Source organism: Pelobates fuscus, chromosome 5, assembly GCF_036172605.1.
Source record: "Pelobates fuscus isolate aPelFus1 chromosome 5, aPelFus1.pri, whole genome shotgun sequence".
Taxonomy (NCBI): Eukaryota; Metazoa; Chordata; class Amphibia; order Anura; family Pelobatidae; genus Pelobates; species Pelobates fuscus.
Genome location: NC_086321.1, coordinates 209,544,315 through 209,562,746, shown reverse-complemented (window position 1 = coordinate 209,562,746; position 18,432 = coordinate 209,544,315). Strand labels below are relative to the sequence as shown.

General features: G+C 39.5%; 1 protein-coding gene across 1 annotated transcript in view; it reads right to left on the bottom strand.

The window, feature by feature from the left end:
• The window catches only part of FRMD3 (FERM domain containing 3), a 266,833-nt gene that overhangs the window by 99,808 nt on the left and 148,593 nt on the right, over positions 1–18,432 (bottom strand). Inside the window, exon 4 of the mRNA XM_063455005.1 lies at positions 2,374–2,452. Coding sequence (XP_063311075.1) covers positions 2,374–2,452 — 79 coding nt within the window. The remainder of the gene's footprint in view (positions 1–2,373; positions 2,453–18,432) is intronic.

Genomic DNA, 18,432 nt, shown 5'->3' with positions numbered 1-18,432 from the left:
GGGTCTACTATCGCACAACAGGACTTAGATTCATGACTATCGAAAAGGTATCCACACATTAGAGAAGGGGTGATCTTGCGAGAGAGTAAAACCATGGTTGATTTTTTAGCTCAGTACCCATGAACACAGAGGTCTAAAGTTAGATTTTGAACTTAATACTTTTTTATAACATTTGTTTTACAATTGTATACTTTTATAATTTTTATACTTGTTTAAAATGTTTCCTTTTTTTACTACTTTCAACGCTTTCCATGTCAGCTTAGTCATTAAACTTAACCCGTTGATATTTTTTATACCTTTGTAGAATGGAATCCAATCAAGTTTATCTAACAATATAGATTGCATTTTATTATTAATGATTCGTTATTTTTTCTGGTATTGTTTTACTTTTATTTTTATATCTTACTATTGCAACTTTTAATTATTTTTAGTATGATATAATTAATTACAACTTTTCCAATTTCTCAAGCTACTAAAGGCATGTTAAAATAATATCTTTATTTTATTTTAATTTAAATATGTCCATATTTTGGATGCTCTCAAGTTTTATCATTGAGTTTATATTTATTTTTTGTTTTATTTTGTTGCACTGCATTTATTTTATATTATGAATGTCCACTCTTAGCATGAATTATAATGGGTGTTCTTGTGACTTTAAATGATGGGCTATATGGTATATATAATAAGTCCCATCCTAAGGTTATGATGTCAACCTCTGAAGAAGTGAACCTGTGTTTTGCAAAACGCATAAAGTGGGACATTAGAACATGATCAGTGACGGGAGTGCAACGCAGATCAACAAGCATGGTGGAATGTACCTGGAACTTTACTGAGAACCGCTTAAACTCTACCGAAGACTGAACTGTAACACTAAGGAGATCCCACTTTCCCTCAACACATGCAGTAAACACGGAGTAAAACATAGAACCGAATGGTAACATCTTAAGGCACTGTACCCCAAATAGAGGATTCCAATACAAGAATTTTCTGCTTTGCAACAAAGTGGTTACAACTTATTTTATCTTCACTATAGTTAAGTAGTATAACTAATCTCATATCGTTTTGTTTTTTTTATTTTTATTCCAATTTGTTTACTTGTTTTTTTTTTTGTTTTATTTGGTTACCGCATGTATAGGAATATGTAGTTCATTCATACATTTATATTGTATTGTCCCTTATGAATTTTATCAGTCAACATTTTGTAGAAATTTTTTTCGCATGTAGCCTAACAACTATTAATTTTGATTATGCCAGTTTTAGCTTGCCGTTTTTTCATGCTATTTTTATGCATTATTTTATATTTGCCTTATTGGGATGGCAAATGTTTCTTTCCTTTTTAAATTATTGATTGTCAGGTACCATATTGATTGTTAGGTACTATATGAATTTTCAATTAATTTTTCATTTTGACATAATTTTTAGTCTTTTAAAACTGTTTATTTATTTATTTATTTTGCATACATTGATGTATTCACCGACCTATGTACCACCTCCTGGTATATTGCAAAGTGTTTACTTTGCATAATTTTATTATTTTAACCTTTAAGAGGTTTATGCTTACTCTTTTATAACAGTTGACTAAGAGCGGTATTTAGTATATAATTCCCATATTCTCATATCTGCTAAAATATTTTATAATATAATAAAATATATTTTTCCCTTTAGATTTTTTTGCTTTTTATGTACAAAGTCGACTTCACATCTTTAGGCTAGTCTTAGAGTGTCAACCCATTAGAAAAAAAAATAACAAAATGAATTGATATGGATGGGGCACAAATGGAAAGTGGGACATATAAACTACACCTGTAAACATATTTAGTGCCCAACTTTCCAAGTAATGTTAAATCTTTCTTTCTTTATAAATAACTTGAAGTCTTTGTATTTTTCTTATCATTTCCTTCAGTAACCGAGCACAGAGTGATGGACCCCAAATGTTGGAAAGCAGCTACTCTATTACTGTTGATATAATTATGTAAGTATAAATATACACCATTAGCAGAATTACTAAGAGCTACCAGACGTTTCCAGAAATTCAGTCCTTCTCCAATGGCATCCTGAAAAATATATATCTGCAAAATATACACAATCTAGAAAAAAAACAGGTCTTATTATGTTGCTGCTAATGCACTGGGACAACATGTATTCTTAAACATCTATAAACGTACAGATTGAATGCATTAATTGATATCAGATTTTTATTCCCAAGAATCCATGAACCCCAGTTGCTAGATGACTGAAGAAGTGGAATGAATGCTGTTGATTCATACGGAAGGTTAGACTTTAAATGCCAATACCATGGACCTTTACATAGGAATTCCACAATACATAAATCAAACTTGACATGACACACACATACACACACACAGAAAATACCTGGTGAGCTCTTCTTTAATCTTCAAGGGTTCATGCGGGTAGAATTTCACTCTAAAGCACATGGTGTATGGTGGATGAGCTGAAACGTTAAAAACAAAAATGAAATAAAAAATAAAAAAACAAAAGCATGAGAACAGCAGCAGAGTAAAATTATTTGATGAACATGCAGGAGGAGGTCTCTAAAACAGTTAGTGAAATGGTTATATCTGAAATATCAGCCAGTGCAGTGAATTAGCAGAAGCCCAATAGCATTTAGAGTTAGTCTCATGGGTCAAGGTTGAGTGCCATCAGCCAGGGATGAATGAATACGTTTTATGATTCCAACCTAGTTGCCTGCTTTTCAAATTAATAAGATATGAAAGCTACTTGTCTGTATGATGTTTTCAAATTGAGTTTTCTTCATCTTCATCATTTAAGGGCAAATATAATGGGTACATACATAAGTAATACAGAAAGGTCATTGTTGAAAATACACAGTAAAGATTACCAATAAAAAGTATTCTACAGCATATTGTTTTCTTCCATGACACAGTAAAGTGTAAGATAACAAAGATGGAGAGTGCATACATTCAAGCAGTGGCATACTAAGTGGTGGTTCACCTCTAGTGATGGGCTGGACCTGCCTGTCACTAGAGGTGGACCTTGCATGGTCTTGCAGAATGAGTGGTCAGGAGGGGTCAGGGATGTGATGCTCGCTGCATGCCAGAAGATGTTTTCTCTGACCGGGTAGAGGATAATGAAGCTCCCCTGCTGCTGTCCACGAGGACTAACGGGTGGGAAACTAAGAGATACAAGAATGGAGGGTAGGATACACATTATGGGTAAGAAGCGCAACATGGATGGATAGGGGACATGAGGGGGCATAAGAGGCACAAGAAAGGTGGTAGGAGACATAACAGCGGAAATAGGAGACAAGAGGAGTGTAAAAGAGAAAAGAGGGCATAAAAGACACAATGGGTTACGTTGGGCCATAAGAGACACAAGGGGGCATAAATAACACAAAATGCAGGTAAGAGATGCAAGGCAAACATAAGAGACACAAGATGGGCATGAAAGACACAAAATGGGAATAATAGATCCAAGGGGGCATAAGTGACACAAAATGGGATAAGAGACACAAGGGGGGCATAAGACACATGAAAATGGTTAATAGGAACAAAGAAGGAAAGAGACACAAAATGGGTACGAGATGAAAGGGGGAATATGTGATGCAAGGTGGGGAATAAAAGACACAAGGGGGTGTAAGAGACTATTTTGAGGGAGGTGTCATCATACAATTTTGCACCAGGTGCCAAGTATCATATGTACACCTCTGCATCTAAGTAAAAAGCTATGCCAAGGGTGTCTTTGTCTACTACATATGTGCTTGAGGTCATAACTGATGACTGTAACTATTTGACAACAAAAAAATGCAAGAAACAACAAAGGCATCCAGGTGGTCGGGCAAACCCTATCTCAAGTATATTTATAACAAACACACAAAAATAATTAGATAATACTAGATATCCCTAGATCTAGAACACCATAAAGATCTATAAAGGCATCGGGTTTTATGATCACACTGTAAAAGAAAGACCAACTATGGCCTTAGTTTGTACAAGTAGAACCAATATTTCATTGTCAGCAACTACTTCAACTCCTCCAAGGTACTACTAGGCTGAACTTTTAGAATTCACACTGTTTTAGATGGCAGAGAGGATTGTCTCCATTAGGGAAGTATACGATTTAGCCTATGTAAGCAAGTGAAACATGAGCAAAAATAAATAAATATATATATGCAAAACCTATTTGAACCCCAGTAATAAGCTCAATAGAGGTGGTCATCTGTTTCCAAAAGGGTACATTTGTAAGCAGGTCTACCAAATATGCAAAACAGTTCCAAGTTTAAATCAGCAAACATTAAAGCATGATGGCAACAGCTTGAAAAATACTGTTGATATATGTGTTTGCTTCCTATAGTCTATCACTGATTAAGGCATGATGTGTAATAAAGAAAAGAAAAATTAAGGAATGAAGATGTTACAACATATCTTAAAGAGACACTGAAATGATAATATAATATACATTCTAATTGGAGTGCCCTCTTCCCCTTTTCAGCATTGACAAGGTTGATATTTGTAAAACGCATCTATATTCTAGTTTTGGGAGAGTCTCCTCAATGCAGCCTAATGCGCCTCCAATGAAATTATCATTACTGATCACTTGTGTTCAGTCAAATGCTTCTCTTTCAGAAGCATTTGGATATACTGTCCTGTGAGAAGCACACAAAAAAAACCTCCCAGCTCCCTGCTATACGGTAAAGAGGTGTTATTAAGGAGATTTATACAAGTGAAATTAACACTTTTATAAATTATACCTCAATGAAAATGCAGTTAACCCCTCAAGTATTTCAGCATGAGTGTCCCTTTACATCTGAAAGGAGAACTAGTTTTCTCTCCTTAACAATTTCAGAGCGCCTAACAAAAATGTGACAGTCAACGAAAGTAAGGGGAAGACACTGCCACAGAGGAAACAGTGGGCTGTGAGACATGTAACGATGGTGGTGAATTGGGCCATAGGCCCTGAGAATGATAGATTTGTCTCAATATGTATAAGTAGGCATAATGAGTGTGTATTTGTTCTACTTTCAACCAGAATTTTTGGGAGATGCTTTAGACCCATTCTCAGAATCCTTGCAGAAATGAGTAGTATGTACATATAGTGAGCAGCCCTTAGCACATCATCAATATTTTCTTTATATAGCAGCTTTCAAATATTAGCCCCTTAAATATCTTGATAGAACACTAGCTATGGCACTCTTTTGATTTGTGCGGTACATGTATTTGCTAATTAGTGCACTTCATTAGCAATGTACTGTTTTATTGAATCAATTATATGTATATAGAATCCTATACATGTTATAATATATCTGTGTGTTCAGGATAAATTACCATTGCCACAAATGTTCACATATTAAGAAATGTGTACATAAAGGTCAACATATATAGATACTGGCTGCAAATTTCATCCATACAGCCAGCAACTAAACCAAATGTTAAGTGTCAAGGAAAGATCAGAAATATAACAAGACCAGCTATTAGCTGCACAGTTATAATGGCATGCCCCTGGGGAAGTGTATTCACTTAACAGTGAACTTGAGTGAATTGAAAATTAATTGCAAACTATATGCTGAAAGCAACCCTATAGTGTCAGCAATTCAAACATGTATACCAGACACTATAGTGCTAAAGTGGCTGTTTAGGTGACCGGCCCCCTCTCCGTGCAGTAAAATTGCGATATTCCAAACCTTTTTTCCTGGCCCCACATGCTTTATTTGTTATTTTATATTAATAGTTTTTTATTGTTATTGAAAGATAGGGAATGCAGTAAAATATCTAATAAAAAAAAAAAATGAAAGGTTTAAATTCTGTAGAATCTATGAATAGAGGTATATTTGACAGGTTTCCACTATAAAATAAATAAGTAAACTTTCTTTTATGACGATTTTTATCCAATATCCCCAGTGTTAGCTTGAAATCTTTTTATTCACTTTGCATCCGCTGCACAGATGTGAAATGATCAACAAGGTATTGACAGTTTTCAAAGTTATACATGATGGTGTTAAAGGGACACTATAGTCACCAAAACAACTTTATCTTAATGAAGCAGTTTTGGTGTATAGATCATGTCCCTGCCGTCTCACTGCTCCATTCTCTGACATTTATGAGTTAAATAACTTTGTTTATTAACCCTAGTCACACCTCCCTGCATGTGACTTGCACAGCCATCCTAAACACTTCCTGTAAAAAGTCATCTAAAGTTTATCCTTCCTTTATTGCAAGTTCTGTTTAATTTAGATTCTCTTATCCCCTGCTATGTTAATAGCTTGCTAGACCCTGCAAGAGCCTCCTGTATGTGATTAAAGTTCAATTTACAGAGAAAGAGATATAATTGTTTAAGGTAAATTACATCTAATTGAAAGTGAAACCAGTTTTTTTTTCCATGCAAGCTATGTCAATCAGAGTCAGGGCAGGTGTGACAAGGGCTGCATAAAGAGAAACAAAGTAATTTACCGTATTTTCCGCTCCATAAGACGCACTTTTTCCCCCCTCAAAAGTGAGGGGAAATGTCTGTGTGTCTTATGGAGTGAATGTGAAGCTTTACTTACCCTTATTGTAGCGTGGGTCGGCAGAACAGCACGCACCGCGGTACAGGAACTTAAATTTCAGGTTCCGGTTTCCGGCCGGACTGAAAGGAAGTGTGCACTCAGTGTGCACACTTCCTTTCAGTCCGGCCGGAAACCGGAACCTTAAATTTAAGTTCCTGTACTGCGGTGTGCGCTGTTCTGCCGGCCCACGCTACAATACAGGTGAGTAATTATGGGACACTATGGGACAAGGGGAGGGGGGGGGGCACTTTGGTACGGGGGGAGAACACTATGGGATGAGGGGAGGGGGGAACACTATGGGATGAGGGGAGGAGAACACTATTGGACAAGGGGAGGGGGGGAGAACACTATTGGACAGGGGGGAGGGGGTTAAAGAACATTATGGGACTGGGGAGGGGGGTTAAAGAACACTATGGGAAAGGGGAGGAGGGGTTAAACATCACTATGGGACAGGGAAGGATGGGTTAAAAATCACTATGGAACAGGGGGTGGGGGGGTTAAAAATCACTATGGAACAGGGGGTGGGGGGGTTAAAAATCACTATGGGACAGGGGAGGGGGGTTTAAAGATCACTAAGGGACAGGTGAGGGGGGGGTTAAAGATCATTATGGGACAGGGGAGAAAAAAAATAAAATTCTGAACAAACTGTTCCATAGTAAGAAACACTATGGGACAGTTTGTTCAGAATATTTTTTTTCTGGGTGTCCTCCTCTTAAAACTAGGTGCATCTTATGGTGTGGTGCGTCTTATGCAGTGAAAAATACGGTAAATCCTAAATGGCAGTGAATTGAGCAGTGAAATCTGAGAAGCATGCTCTATACACGAAAACTGCTTCATTAAGCTAAAGTTGTTTAGGTGACTATAGTGTCCCTTTAACCCCTTAAGGACCAAACTTCTGGAATAAAAGGGAATCTTGACATGTCACACATGTCATGTGTCCTTAAGGGGTTAAAGTGGCTCTGTTACCTAAAACTTACCTTTTTCCTATTGTTTCCTCTTCTCTTTCTCTTTTAGAATCTGTTCTTATTTTCTTCATTTCTGATCTAATTCTCTTTAAAACATAAGACAAAGCAGGGGCTACTTTGTCTTACATATTTTTATACACTTTGCAATCTTGATAAACTGTGGAGATTAAGGAAAGTTTTACCTTTTGTTAGCATGACACATTAGTCAGGCTAAGGAAAAATACATAATAAAAAGTAATCCCTACCTTGTCTTATGCTTTAAAGAAAACTAGATCAAAAATTAAGATATGAATAACAGATTCTAAAACAGAAAGAGAAGAGAAAACATTAGGAGACATGCAAGGTTGAGGTGACAGAAATTTAGAGACAATATTTGCTGTAAGTGTCTCTTTATTGGTAATTGTGGTTAATCTGCTATGGATTAAACTGCTAGTTAATGGAGTCATGACATCTTTACTAATTCACACAGTGCAGTCAATGCACAGTAAAATTTTTACAATACTTAATCGAATGTTTAAATGTCCTGATAACAATACATTATTGGATCAATAACATTTTCAGAACTTTGGACAGTAATACACAAGTGTTTTTGATTCAGTCGCAATCCAAATATTACAGACCCTGTATGTGCCAAAAACTAACTTGCAAGTCGATTAAGTAGTTTTGTCACATGTATTTGATATTTCCATATAAAAACATAAAATAGCTCAAATGCCCGCAATTTCATCAACTGATATTATTTTGTTTGAGGTTTTTATTTGGTCATGTTGTTAAGTCTCCATCTGGTGTTTCTTGGTAATGCAGCGCAATATGTTGCTGGACTTCTCATCATGACGTTAATGTGAAATTACACAGATGAGAATAAACTAATGATCAGAAAATGCAGACTTCCTGCAGCTATAAAAACTAAATTCAATTATTTTTATACATGTTGTGCCCTGTATTTCACTTTATGGAAAATACATTCGTTTAAGGAATCACTAAAATATCTGGCATATATTCCCAACTTGACACTAACTAAAGTCAAGCAGCGGTGACTTAAGTCATGATTTTTTTAATTTTAAGCTTATTTTTTTTATGGCACAGCCAAAGCATTTTATGCAAAGTAATTTAACCCCAAGGTACCAGTGAATTTACAGCACTACTGAAGGAATGCCCAGGCCTTTCTCGGGAGACACTTGGATACATAAGAGTGTACCCATGGCATCATGTGGTGACAAAAACGTCTTAGACATGGAAGTGCTGTGGAGCGAACTCGTTTTCTTATCTTCACTGCCCTACTCATGGTCACATAGTTACGTAGGCTGAAAAGAGACATCAAGTTCAGCCTTACTCACATCTGTTTTTTGCTGTTAATCCAAAAGAAGGAAAAAAAAAAAACGTTTGAAGCACTTCCAATTTTGCAACAAACTATGAAAACATTTCTTCTTCACCCCAGAATGGTATTCAGATTTAGGCTTTGATCAAGAAGCTATCACCCACAATATAAACATTATATCCCTGCGTATTATGTTTTTGCAAGTATGCATCCAATTGCTGTTATACATATGTATAGACTCTGATAAAACCACTTCTTCAGGCAAAGACGTCTACATCCTTATTGTTCTTATTGTAAAAAAAAAAAAAACTTTTCCTTTGCCTTAAACACAATCTCCTTTCTTCCAGTCTAAACGTGTGACCTTGTGTCCTATGTATAATCCTGTTTGTGAATAGATTTCCAGAAAATGTTTTTTATTGGCTCTGGAATTATTTGTATAATGCTATGATATCCCTTCTGAGGCTCCATTTTTCTAAACTTAAGAGGTTTACATTTACATAGTTACATAGCTGAAAAGAGACTTGCGTCCATCAAGTTCAGCCTTCCTCACATATGCTTTTGCTGTTGATCCAAAAGAAGGCAAAAAAACCCAGTCTGAAGCGCTTCCAATTTTGCAACAAACTAGGAAAAAAATCCTTCTTGACCCCAAAATAGCAGTCAGATGTCTCCTTGGATCAAGCCGCTATTACCCCACTAATTAGAAATAATATCCCTGTATGTTATGTTTTTGCAAGTATTTATCCAATTGCAGTTTAAACATCTGTATATACTGACAAAATCACCTCTTCAGGCAGTGAATTCCATATCCTTATTGCTCTTACTGTAAAAAAAACCTTTTCTTTGCCTTAGATGAAATCTCCTTCCTTCAAGCCTAAATGTGTGACCCTGTGTCCTATTTATAGCTCTGTTTATGAATAGATTTACAGATAATGGTTTGTACTGGCCCCGAATATATTTGTATAATATTATCATATCCCCTCTAAGGTGCCGTTTTTCCAAACTGAAGAAATTTAAATTTTTTAACCTTTCTTCATAACTAAAATGCTCCATTCCTTTTATCAATTTTGTAGCTCGTCTCTGCACTTTTTCTAGTGCCATGATATCTTTCTTTAGAACAGGTACCCAAAATTGCACAGCATATTCAAGGTGTGGTCTTACCAGCGATTTATAAAGAGGCAAAATTATATTTTCATCTCGAGAATTTATGCCCCTATTTATAGATGACAAAACCTTACTGGCCTTAGCAACGGCAGATTGACATTGCATATTGCTACCTAATTTGTTGTCTATAACAATTCCCAAATCCTTCTCGTGTGTGGTTATCCCTTCACAACTATTATTTAGGGTAAAAGTTTGACATGGTCTATGTTTCATAAAACCATGCTGATTTTTCTTGATAACAACGTTCTCAATGAATTCCAGAGTATTATTTCTTTATAGCCTTTTAAATATTTTCCCGGCCACAGAAGTTAAGCTCACAAGCCTATCATTTCCAGGCAATGTAATCCCTTTTTGAATATAGGAACCACATCTGCCTTCCTCCAATCCAACATACTTAACATTCCTGAAAGAAAAGAATCTTGAAAGATTAAAAACAGAAGTTCACTTATTTCCATACTTAGTTCTTAATTGCTTATGGGTGAATATCGTCAGGCCCTGGAGCTTTGTTTAAAATAACTTTCTTAGTTGCTGCAAGTTGGTGCAGCAACTTGAGTCGTCCAATCACAATTTTTCTGAATTTTTTTTGCAGCAATCATTTGCATATCTCTAGGCATAGGTTCTTCCTTAATATATACTAAGGAGAAATAGTTTTTGAAATGTCTGCCTTTTCCTGGTCTTCGTTAACTAACATCCCCATTCTGGTTTTCAGTGTACCTACACTTTCATTTTTTTTTAGAATTTATGTACTTCAAAAATGCTTTTGGGTTGGTTTTGCCCTCTTTGGTTATCACTTCCTCATTTTGTAGTATTTTAATTTCTTGATTTACTTCTGCACTAAGCCACATTTGCTTTAATGTGTTTCTTTTTTTATTTATCATCCAATGGTACATACTTAGAAATGTACATTTCTAATATTTATCCTCAGTGTTTTTTTTCACTAAAGAGTTTATGCCAGTCAATATATTTAAAAGCTGCCTTTTTTCGTATTGAAATTGGCCTTCTTAAAATTTTTAGTATATGTGCATTTGTTTTTTTGGAGTATATTTCAAAGTGCTGCCCTACTTGAATGTTGGTCAAAAGAGCACCGTTGTTTGTTATAAGCAGATCCATACGACCGTCTAGTTGGTGCTTGAACACGTTGTGACATGAACATGTCATTTAAGTTCAAAAACCTGATTCCCTTTGCTGAACTACTATTTCATCTATCCCAATTTATGTCCAGGTAATTAAAATCTTCAATCATTAACATGTTTCCCAGATTTGCAGTTCCCCCAGTTTGCTCAAACAGCTGTTCTTCCTCATAAATATTAACATTAGGTGGTTTATAACATATCCCAACCAATAACTGATTTCCATTCTTTTGCCTCATAAAGCTTCTACATTTTCCTCATCACATTCCACTTGCTTGAGATTTGGCTTTAAGCCAGGGTCGACATACAAAATCAGGAATAATCAGGAATAGCTTGGCTTTTCCTCAAAGCCTCCCCTGCCTATCTACCCCCCCCCCCCCGCTACCTTGCCTAAACGTCACCAAGCTACTTTCCTGTTACACCCAGCTACGTACCTCAGTAAGAGCTTCAATACCATTTTCTATGGCGAGGACCCACAGAAGTCACAGTTCTGCTTTACATTTATGACAGAAAATCTCTGTGTTTTTTATCAATATATATGTTTACATGAAATAAATCTAAAGCAAGTTTGATATATATATATATATAGTCTACCTCATTGCAAAAAGAAAGCGGCCCGAACCTCCTTTTCCTACAGAGCACCGCAATTATGGATCGACCTCCCGCACACTTTAAAATCTTCCCCAAGCCTAAAGTATTTTATGAGATCCCTTACTACATACCTCAAAACAGAATGCACGTGTCATGGTTGATTTTATATTTTGTATCTATTGTGTATTAATATTGTTTTTATATTTTATTGTACCCTAATGTATCAATGCAATGATTTGTGGACCCAGGACATACTTGAAAACGAGAGAAATCTCAATGTATCTTTCCTGGTAAAATATTTTATAAATAATATATTATATATATATATATATATATATATATATATATATATATATATGACTTAAAATATAAAGTCCTGTGCTATTAACCAAACCTTAAAAGTCCATTGCCACTGCAAGCCTGGAGACTTCATGTCAAATACTCCAGTGGTGAATTTCGACTCGCAAGTGGTGGAGGCATGAAACGCAGGGATTTCAAAATTGTGAAAGAGGAACTGCAAGGTGTGTAAAAATACAATGTAATGTAGAAATCACTCTAAATCTGGTAAGTGGGTTCCTCTGTCTGTCTATAAGCTCTGCCCTTTGCACCTGGCAGCAATCAGCATAGAGTAGACATAAAAAAAAGAGGAGAAATAAGACAACAGATATTTTACTCCACCTCATTGGCAATGTTTGCCTAGTTGAGCTTGAGTTGTTGCCTAGTTGTTGCTAAATCTTTAATGTAAATTCCAAAGAAAATGAAGCAGCACATGAAATAGGTTAACACAGTTTAAAGATGATTTGATATGTTTTGTTTAATAGTGCTATTTCCAGAGTGATGGTTTCCCCTTTAACCCCTTAAGGACCAAGCTTCTGGAATAAAAGGGAATCATGACATGCCACACATGGCATGTGTCCTTAAGGGGTTAAAAAACATAAACCATGGAGGGGCGTGGCTAACCGCTGAGCAAGATGGACGCTTGGTAATCTGCTCCGGAACATGGGCTCCACTACCGTTACACCCTGAACAAACTGATCTACCACAAGTCACTGACAGCATTATGGCAAACCCCAAAGCAAAGAAGGCAGCCCATAAAGCTGAAAAAAGTAACTTTTTTCGGCCAGAAACAAGCTTTCACGGCGGACCCACGCGGGAGGCCTCCCAAGATGGCACGGACAGCCCGGACACCAACCACGCACCAATACAGCCTGCAGACCCACAGTCTACTGAACACCTCACGCGAGGACACTTCGAAAAAGCCATGGAAGCAATGGCTTCCAAGCTTATCTGCACTTGGCAATCAACGGCGGAACAAATTAAGAAAGAAATGAGGGACCTGTCAACCAGAACCACCATGGTGGAACAACACTGCCAGGAACTGACTTCGACGCAAGCAGAAATGACAGGGCAACTGCAGGCCCTGCAACTCAAACTAGGAAGCATTGAATCTCGCATGGCGGATCAAGAAGACAGGTCACGCAGAAATAACCTGAGACTACGTGGCATCCCTGAATCTATCCTCCCAGACGATCTGCAGCCCTATGTGAGAGGCCTCCTTCATGCTTATGCACCAGACATCCCGTCGGACATGCTCCTCCTGGACAGGGTGCACCGCGTGGCAAAGCCGAAATTCCTGCCTGACTCCACTCCGCGCAATGTGTTACTCAGGGCACACTATTACCACATCAAGGAACTGATTCTAAAGGCATCTCAAAGCAGAGCGGACCCATACGAAGAGTACCCATCTGTGCGCATCATGGAGGACCTCTCGGCAGCAGCACTGCGTCGCAGAAGGGACTTCCACCAGGTCACCACGGAACTCCGCAACCACGGAGTTTGCTACAGATGGGGGTTCCCCACGAAACTCATCCTAACCAAGAACGGGAAAACCTACTTTGCAACTGGAACCTACTTTGCAACCCCAGAAGAGGGGACGGCGGCGTTGGCACAATGGGGTCTTTTTAACAAACCCCCAAAGGAGAAACGCTCAATTCCCCAACGCCAAAACCACAACGCTACTATGGACTAACACCGAAAACCAATTGACAGAGGCATGATTCGTGCAAGTATCTCAACTGTACTGTATTATATAACATTATGCATAGCCACAGACTAGCCAAATATTGTACATACACACATGGGTAAAGCAACACTAACCTAGCAACTGCCCTCTCCACACACCAGTTTACTCACCTTGAGCATTATGGGGTCCCAGAACACCACAGGCCAACAGGAGAGGGAGAACCTTACAAATATACCCGAGAACATGAGGTGGGTGGCCGGAGAGTAGATCGGGGCAAACCAGGCCCTGGAGGCCACGGCTCACACGATGGCAAACCCCATGCGCAAAACAACTAGTGGTGCACTTCCCACCAGTACCGGGCGAACCTGCACCAACGCGCACACAAGGTGGGCCGAGGCACCGCAGACATAAGGGAAAACCGGGGCATGAAGGCCCATTGATTGGGGATGAACGGGGCCAGCCAGCCTCCTAGACCACAGCAGGGCACAGCAAACTGCTCACCACCCACGAGGGGCTACCCGGACCCACCTGGAAGCCTTAAATAACCCTCAAACCCAGACTAGGGGAAACACAACCACCCACAGACCCCGGGATCTCATATGAGAAGGGCATAGAGGTGAGAAACATATGTTGCTCCTATGATGAATTAACTGTGAAGGCTAATTACACACTCAGAAAATGCTAATACAGTTACTTGCATGCCTCTTACTGTTATGTTGAATGTTATGTCATAATGCCTTGCTTACTTGACTACTTATACTGTTATAGTTTCTTAACCTGTTCACGACATGATCAGCTTTATCTATAAATTACATATGGAGCCCAGTTAGCCACTGTTTGGAAGCTCCCATCCAAAGCCCCATGGTACGAATAGCATACCAGACCCTACGGTCTTTGTATATATCATCACCAACTCTACGGTCCCTAGCCCCAACCTTTCCCCCCCCCCACCTGCACCCACCGCCAAAAACCACAGACCTACAGAACTATCTAACACATAACCGAGGAACTATCCCTACCACCCAAGCAGCCACCAATATGATCATATATTCCCACAACACAAAAGGCCTCAACACACCACATAAAAGACGCATATTACTGGACAATCTAAAAAGAACCAAAGCAGACATAGCGTGCGTACAAGAAACTCACTTTGTCAACGACCGAATCCCCACATTCGCTACCAAAGACTACCCCACACAATATCATGCTACACACACGTCCAAATCGAGAGGGGTCTCAATGCTCTTACATAGGTCCCTCACTATGGAATTACTCAGTATCCACAAAGACAGCCAGGGAAGATTCGTGATCCTACACTGCATAATCAACAACAACCCACTCATCCTAGTATGTCTATACAGTCCGAACGAACAACAGCGCAATTTTCTACATAAGGTTCTTAACAAACTTCCAGGGGACACGACCGTACCCACGATCATTTGTGGTGACTTCAACAACACCATGGACTCCCGCATAGACACAACAGTACCCAGCCCATCGACAAGACACCATAAACTCAAACAAAGCGTTCACAAAACTCATCCACGAACACGGGCTATACGATACCTGGAGAACAAAACATCCCTCAACAAGAGAATATACTTTCTTCTCACAAGTACATAAAACCTACTCCAGAATTAACCATATCCTTGTCTCCGGCCCACTCCTACCACAAATAGAAGAATGCACAATAGGAAACATAGTATGGTCCGACCATGCCCCACTGATTCTGACTATGCATACCCACTACCAACATCAAGGTAAGCCCCCGTGGCGCCTCAACTACTCACTCCTACATGACACTAAATTCACAGCACAACTGACTACTACTCTGCTAGACTACTTCCAACTTAACGACAACTCAGAAGCCTCCACCTTCTCAATCTGGCAGGCCCACAAAACAGTCATGCGGGGACAGCTGTTAAGCCGAGCAGCATATCTCAAACGCCAACGCAACAAAGAAGATACAGACCTCCTCAGGAAACTAAGGGACACCACGACATCGCACCTCCTGAACCCATCTAATACCAGCGCAGAATCCATAAAACAAATTACAGCGCAGATTAATGCACTCCAGGGAAAACAGCCCACATTCTCACCAAATTGAAACTAAAAACATATACACAGGGCAACAAAACGGGGAAACACCTGGCCAATCTACTCAGGTAAAAACAAGCGAACTCCAAAATTCCGCACCTGATCACGAACACGGGAGAAAAACTCCACAACCCACAAGACATCAATGATAGCATGGCCGACTACTACCACTCACTTTACAACCTAAAAACAGACCCCACACTACACCAACCCTCCACACAAGAAATAGATGACTTTCTCCAAACCACAGTACTGCCCAAACTGTCGCCCACACAAAGAGACACCGTACAACAACCCGTTACCATGCAAGAAATAATTGACACTATCCAATCCCTCCCGAACGGGAAATCACCGGGCCCAAACGGTCTGACTAACTCATATTACAAACAATTCGCAACCATCCTGGCCCCCCAGCTACGAAATGCATTCCACCATGCCTTACAAACGGGAACGTTGCCATCAGAGATGCTTATGGCACACGTCGCCACACCCAAACCTGGAAAAACCCAGACCCGCTGCCAAAACCTAAGGCCCATCTACCTGTTGAATACGGATGTGAAAATTATCGCTAAAATATTTTCCAATAGGCTAGCACCCATCATCCCCACAATTATAGGTGAGGACCAGGTAGGGTTCGTGGGGGGCAGGCAAGGAGCATATGGCACACGCAAAACTCTAGACCTACTGTATGAGATACAGGAAAAAAGAGCCCCCAGCGTCCTACTTTCCCTAGATGCAGAGAAGGCCTTTGATAGGCTCCACTGGCCCTTCTTACTGGCAGTTCTGAGGAAATTTGACTTCCCACCACAATTCCTATCACTAGTCACCGCACTATACTCGTCACCAACAGCACGTGTAGTAAATGGGGGATTCATATCAAAACCATTCCACATCTCTAACGGCTCCAGACAGGGATGCCCACTCTTCCCGATACTCTACATTCTAGCGCTAGAACCACTCACCCAACTAATACGCTGCGACCCCAACATACACGGGATTAAGACCAGAGACCGAAAATATAAACTATCTCTATTTGCTGATGACATTCTGTTAACCCTTGAACAACCACACATTTCCCTGCCCAACTTCCACAAGATCCTTTCTACATATAGTAAATGCTCCTACTACAAATTGAATATCGCAAAAACGCTAGCCCTAGGAATCAATATCCCCAGCCCAGACTTAACAACCCTAAAAGCAAACTTCACTTACGACTGGAGACAAGACCACATAAAATTCTTAGGAGTCAATTTGACATCAACAACATGCAGGCTCTTTAAGGCAAACTACACCAAACTGACCACTGAAATCAAAACTATCCTCCAAAACTGTAAGGGGAAATACATCTCATGGACAGGCCGCATAGCTTCAGTGAAGATGGTCATACTACCAAAAATCCAATACTTATTTCGCACACTCCCACTTGCTCTCCCAAAAAAGTACCTACTAGAACTACAAAACACACTGAACAACTATATATGGGATTACAAAAAAACGAGAGTAGCAAGGGCCACAATGTACAAACCATTTGCTCAGGGTGGGATGGGCCTACCTTAAATAAGAGGCTACTACAGAGCAGCTTATATAGCACCACTACTGACAGCGTCGCATAGCTGCACCCCAAGGACGTGGACCGAAATAGAGAAGAACCATGCCAAGGGACTTGCCTTGCTGACTCTGGCATGGCTACCAAAAACCCACAGCCCAAAATACTCTGAACTACTGCCAACCACTACACTGACCCTCTCAGTATGGGACAACTACCGAAAGAAGATAGAAGCAACGACAACACTATCCCCAGCAATCCCTATAGAAGCACTACAACTATTCACCCCCGACTTTAATCACAAGCTCTGGCAAAGACATGGCGTGACATCCATGTCACAACTACTACAGGACAATAAACTCAAGAAATTTGCAGACCTCAGAATAGAATTCACTCTGGCATCCACAGCAACCTTCTCCTACCTGCAAATACAATCTTGGACGCAGCATCAACCAGAACAACAAATAACACAGGCACTAGCCCCACATTGGACTAAAATAATACAGATATGCACAAAGACGAAGCCGGCAACAAAACTTATATCCATGATATATACTTCGGAACATACACTATACCGAAAACAATCACCCTCCTTCAAAGCAGCATGGGAACAGGACATCGGACACCCACTTACGGATGACCAATGGCAAGACACTACAAAGCCCACAAACAACTGACACTCTGTACAAACCAGCTAGAGCTTTCACGCAAGCTACTCTATAGATGGTACTTGGTCCCCAAAGACTACTTGGTTTGGCTGGAGATGCCAAACCAAGAGAGGATCCTTGCTACACATGTGGTGGCAATGCCCACTGTTTAAACAATACTGGACACAAGTAGCAAACCTAATAACCCGATGCACGGGATTGAAACTACCCTCGACACCTGAAACATTCCTATTACTCTTGCCCACAGGAGCCGCACACACACCTCAAATACATGGTATACCACATTATAATTGCGGCTCTCACTGTCATAAGCAGACAGTGGAAGCAAACAACGTCCCCAACGATCAAACAATGCATAGAGGCGATTGAGCACACCAAATTATATGAAACTACAGCACGAAAGACACAAC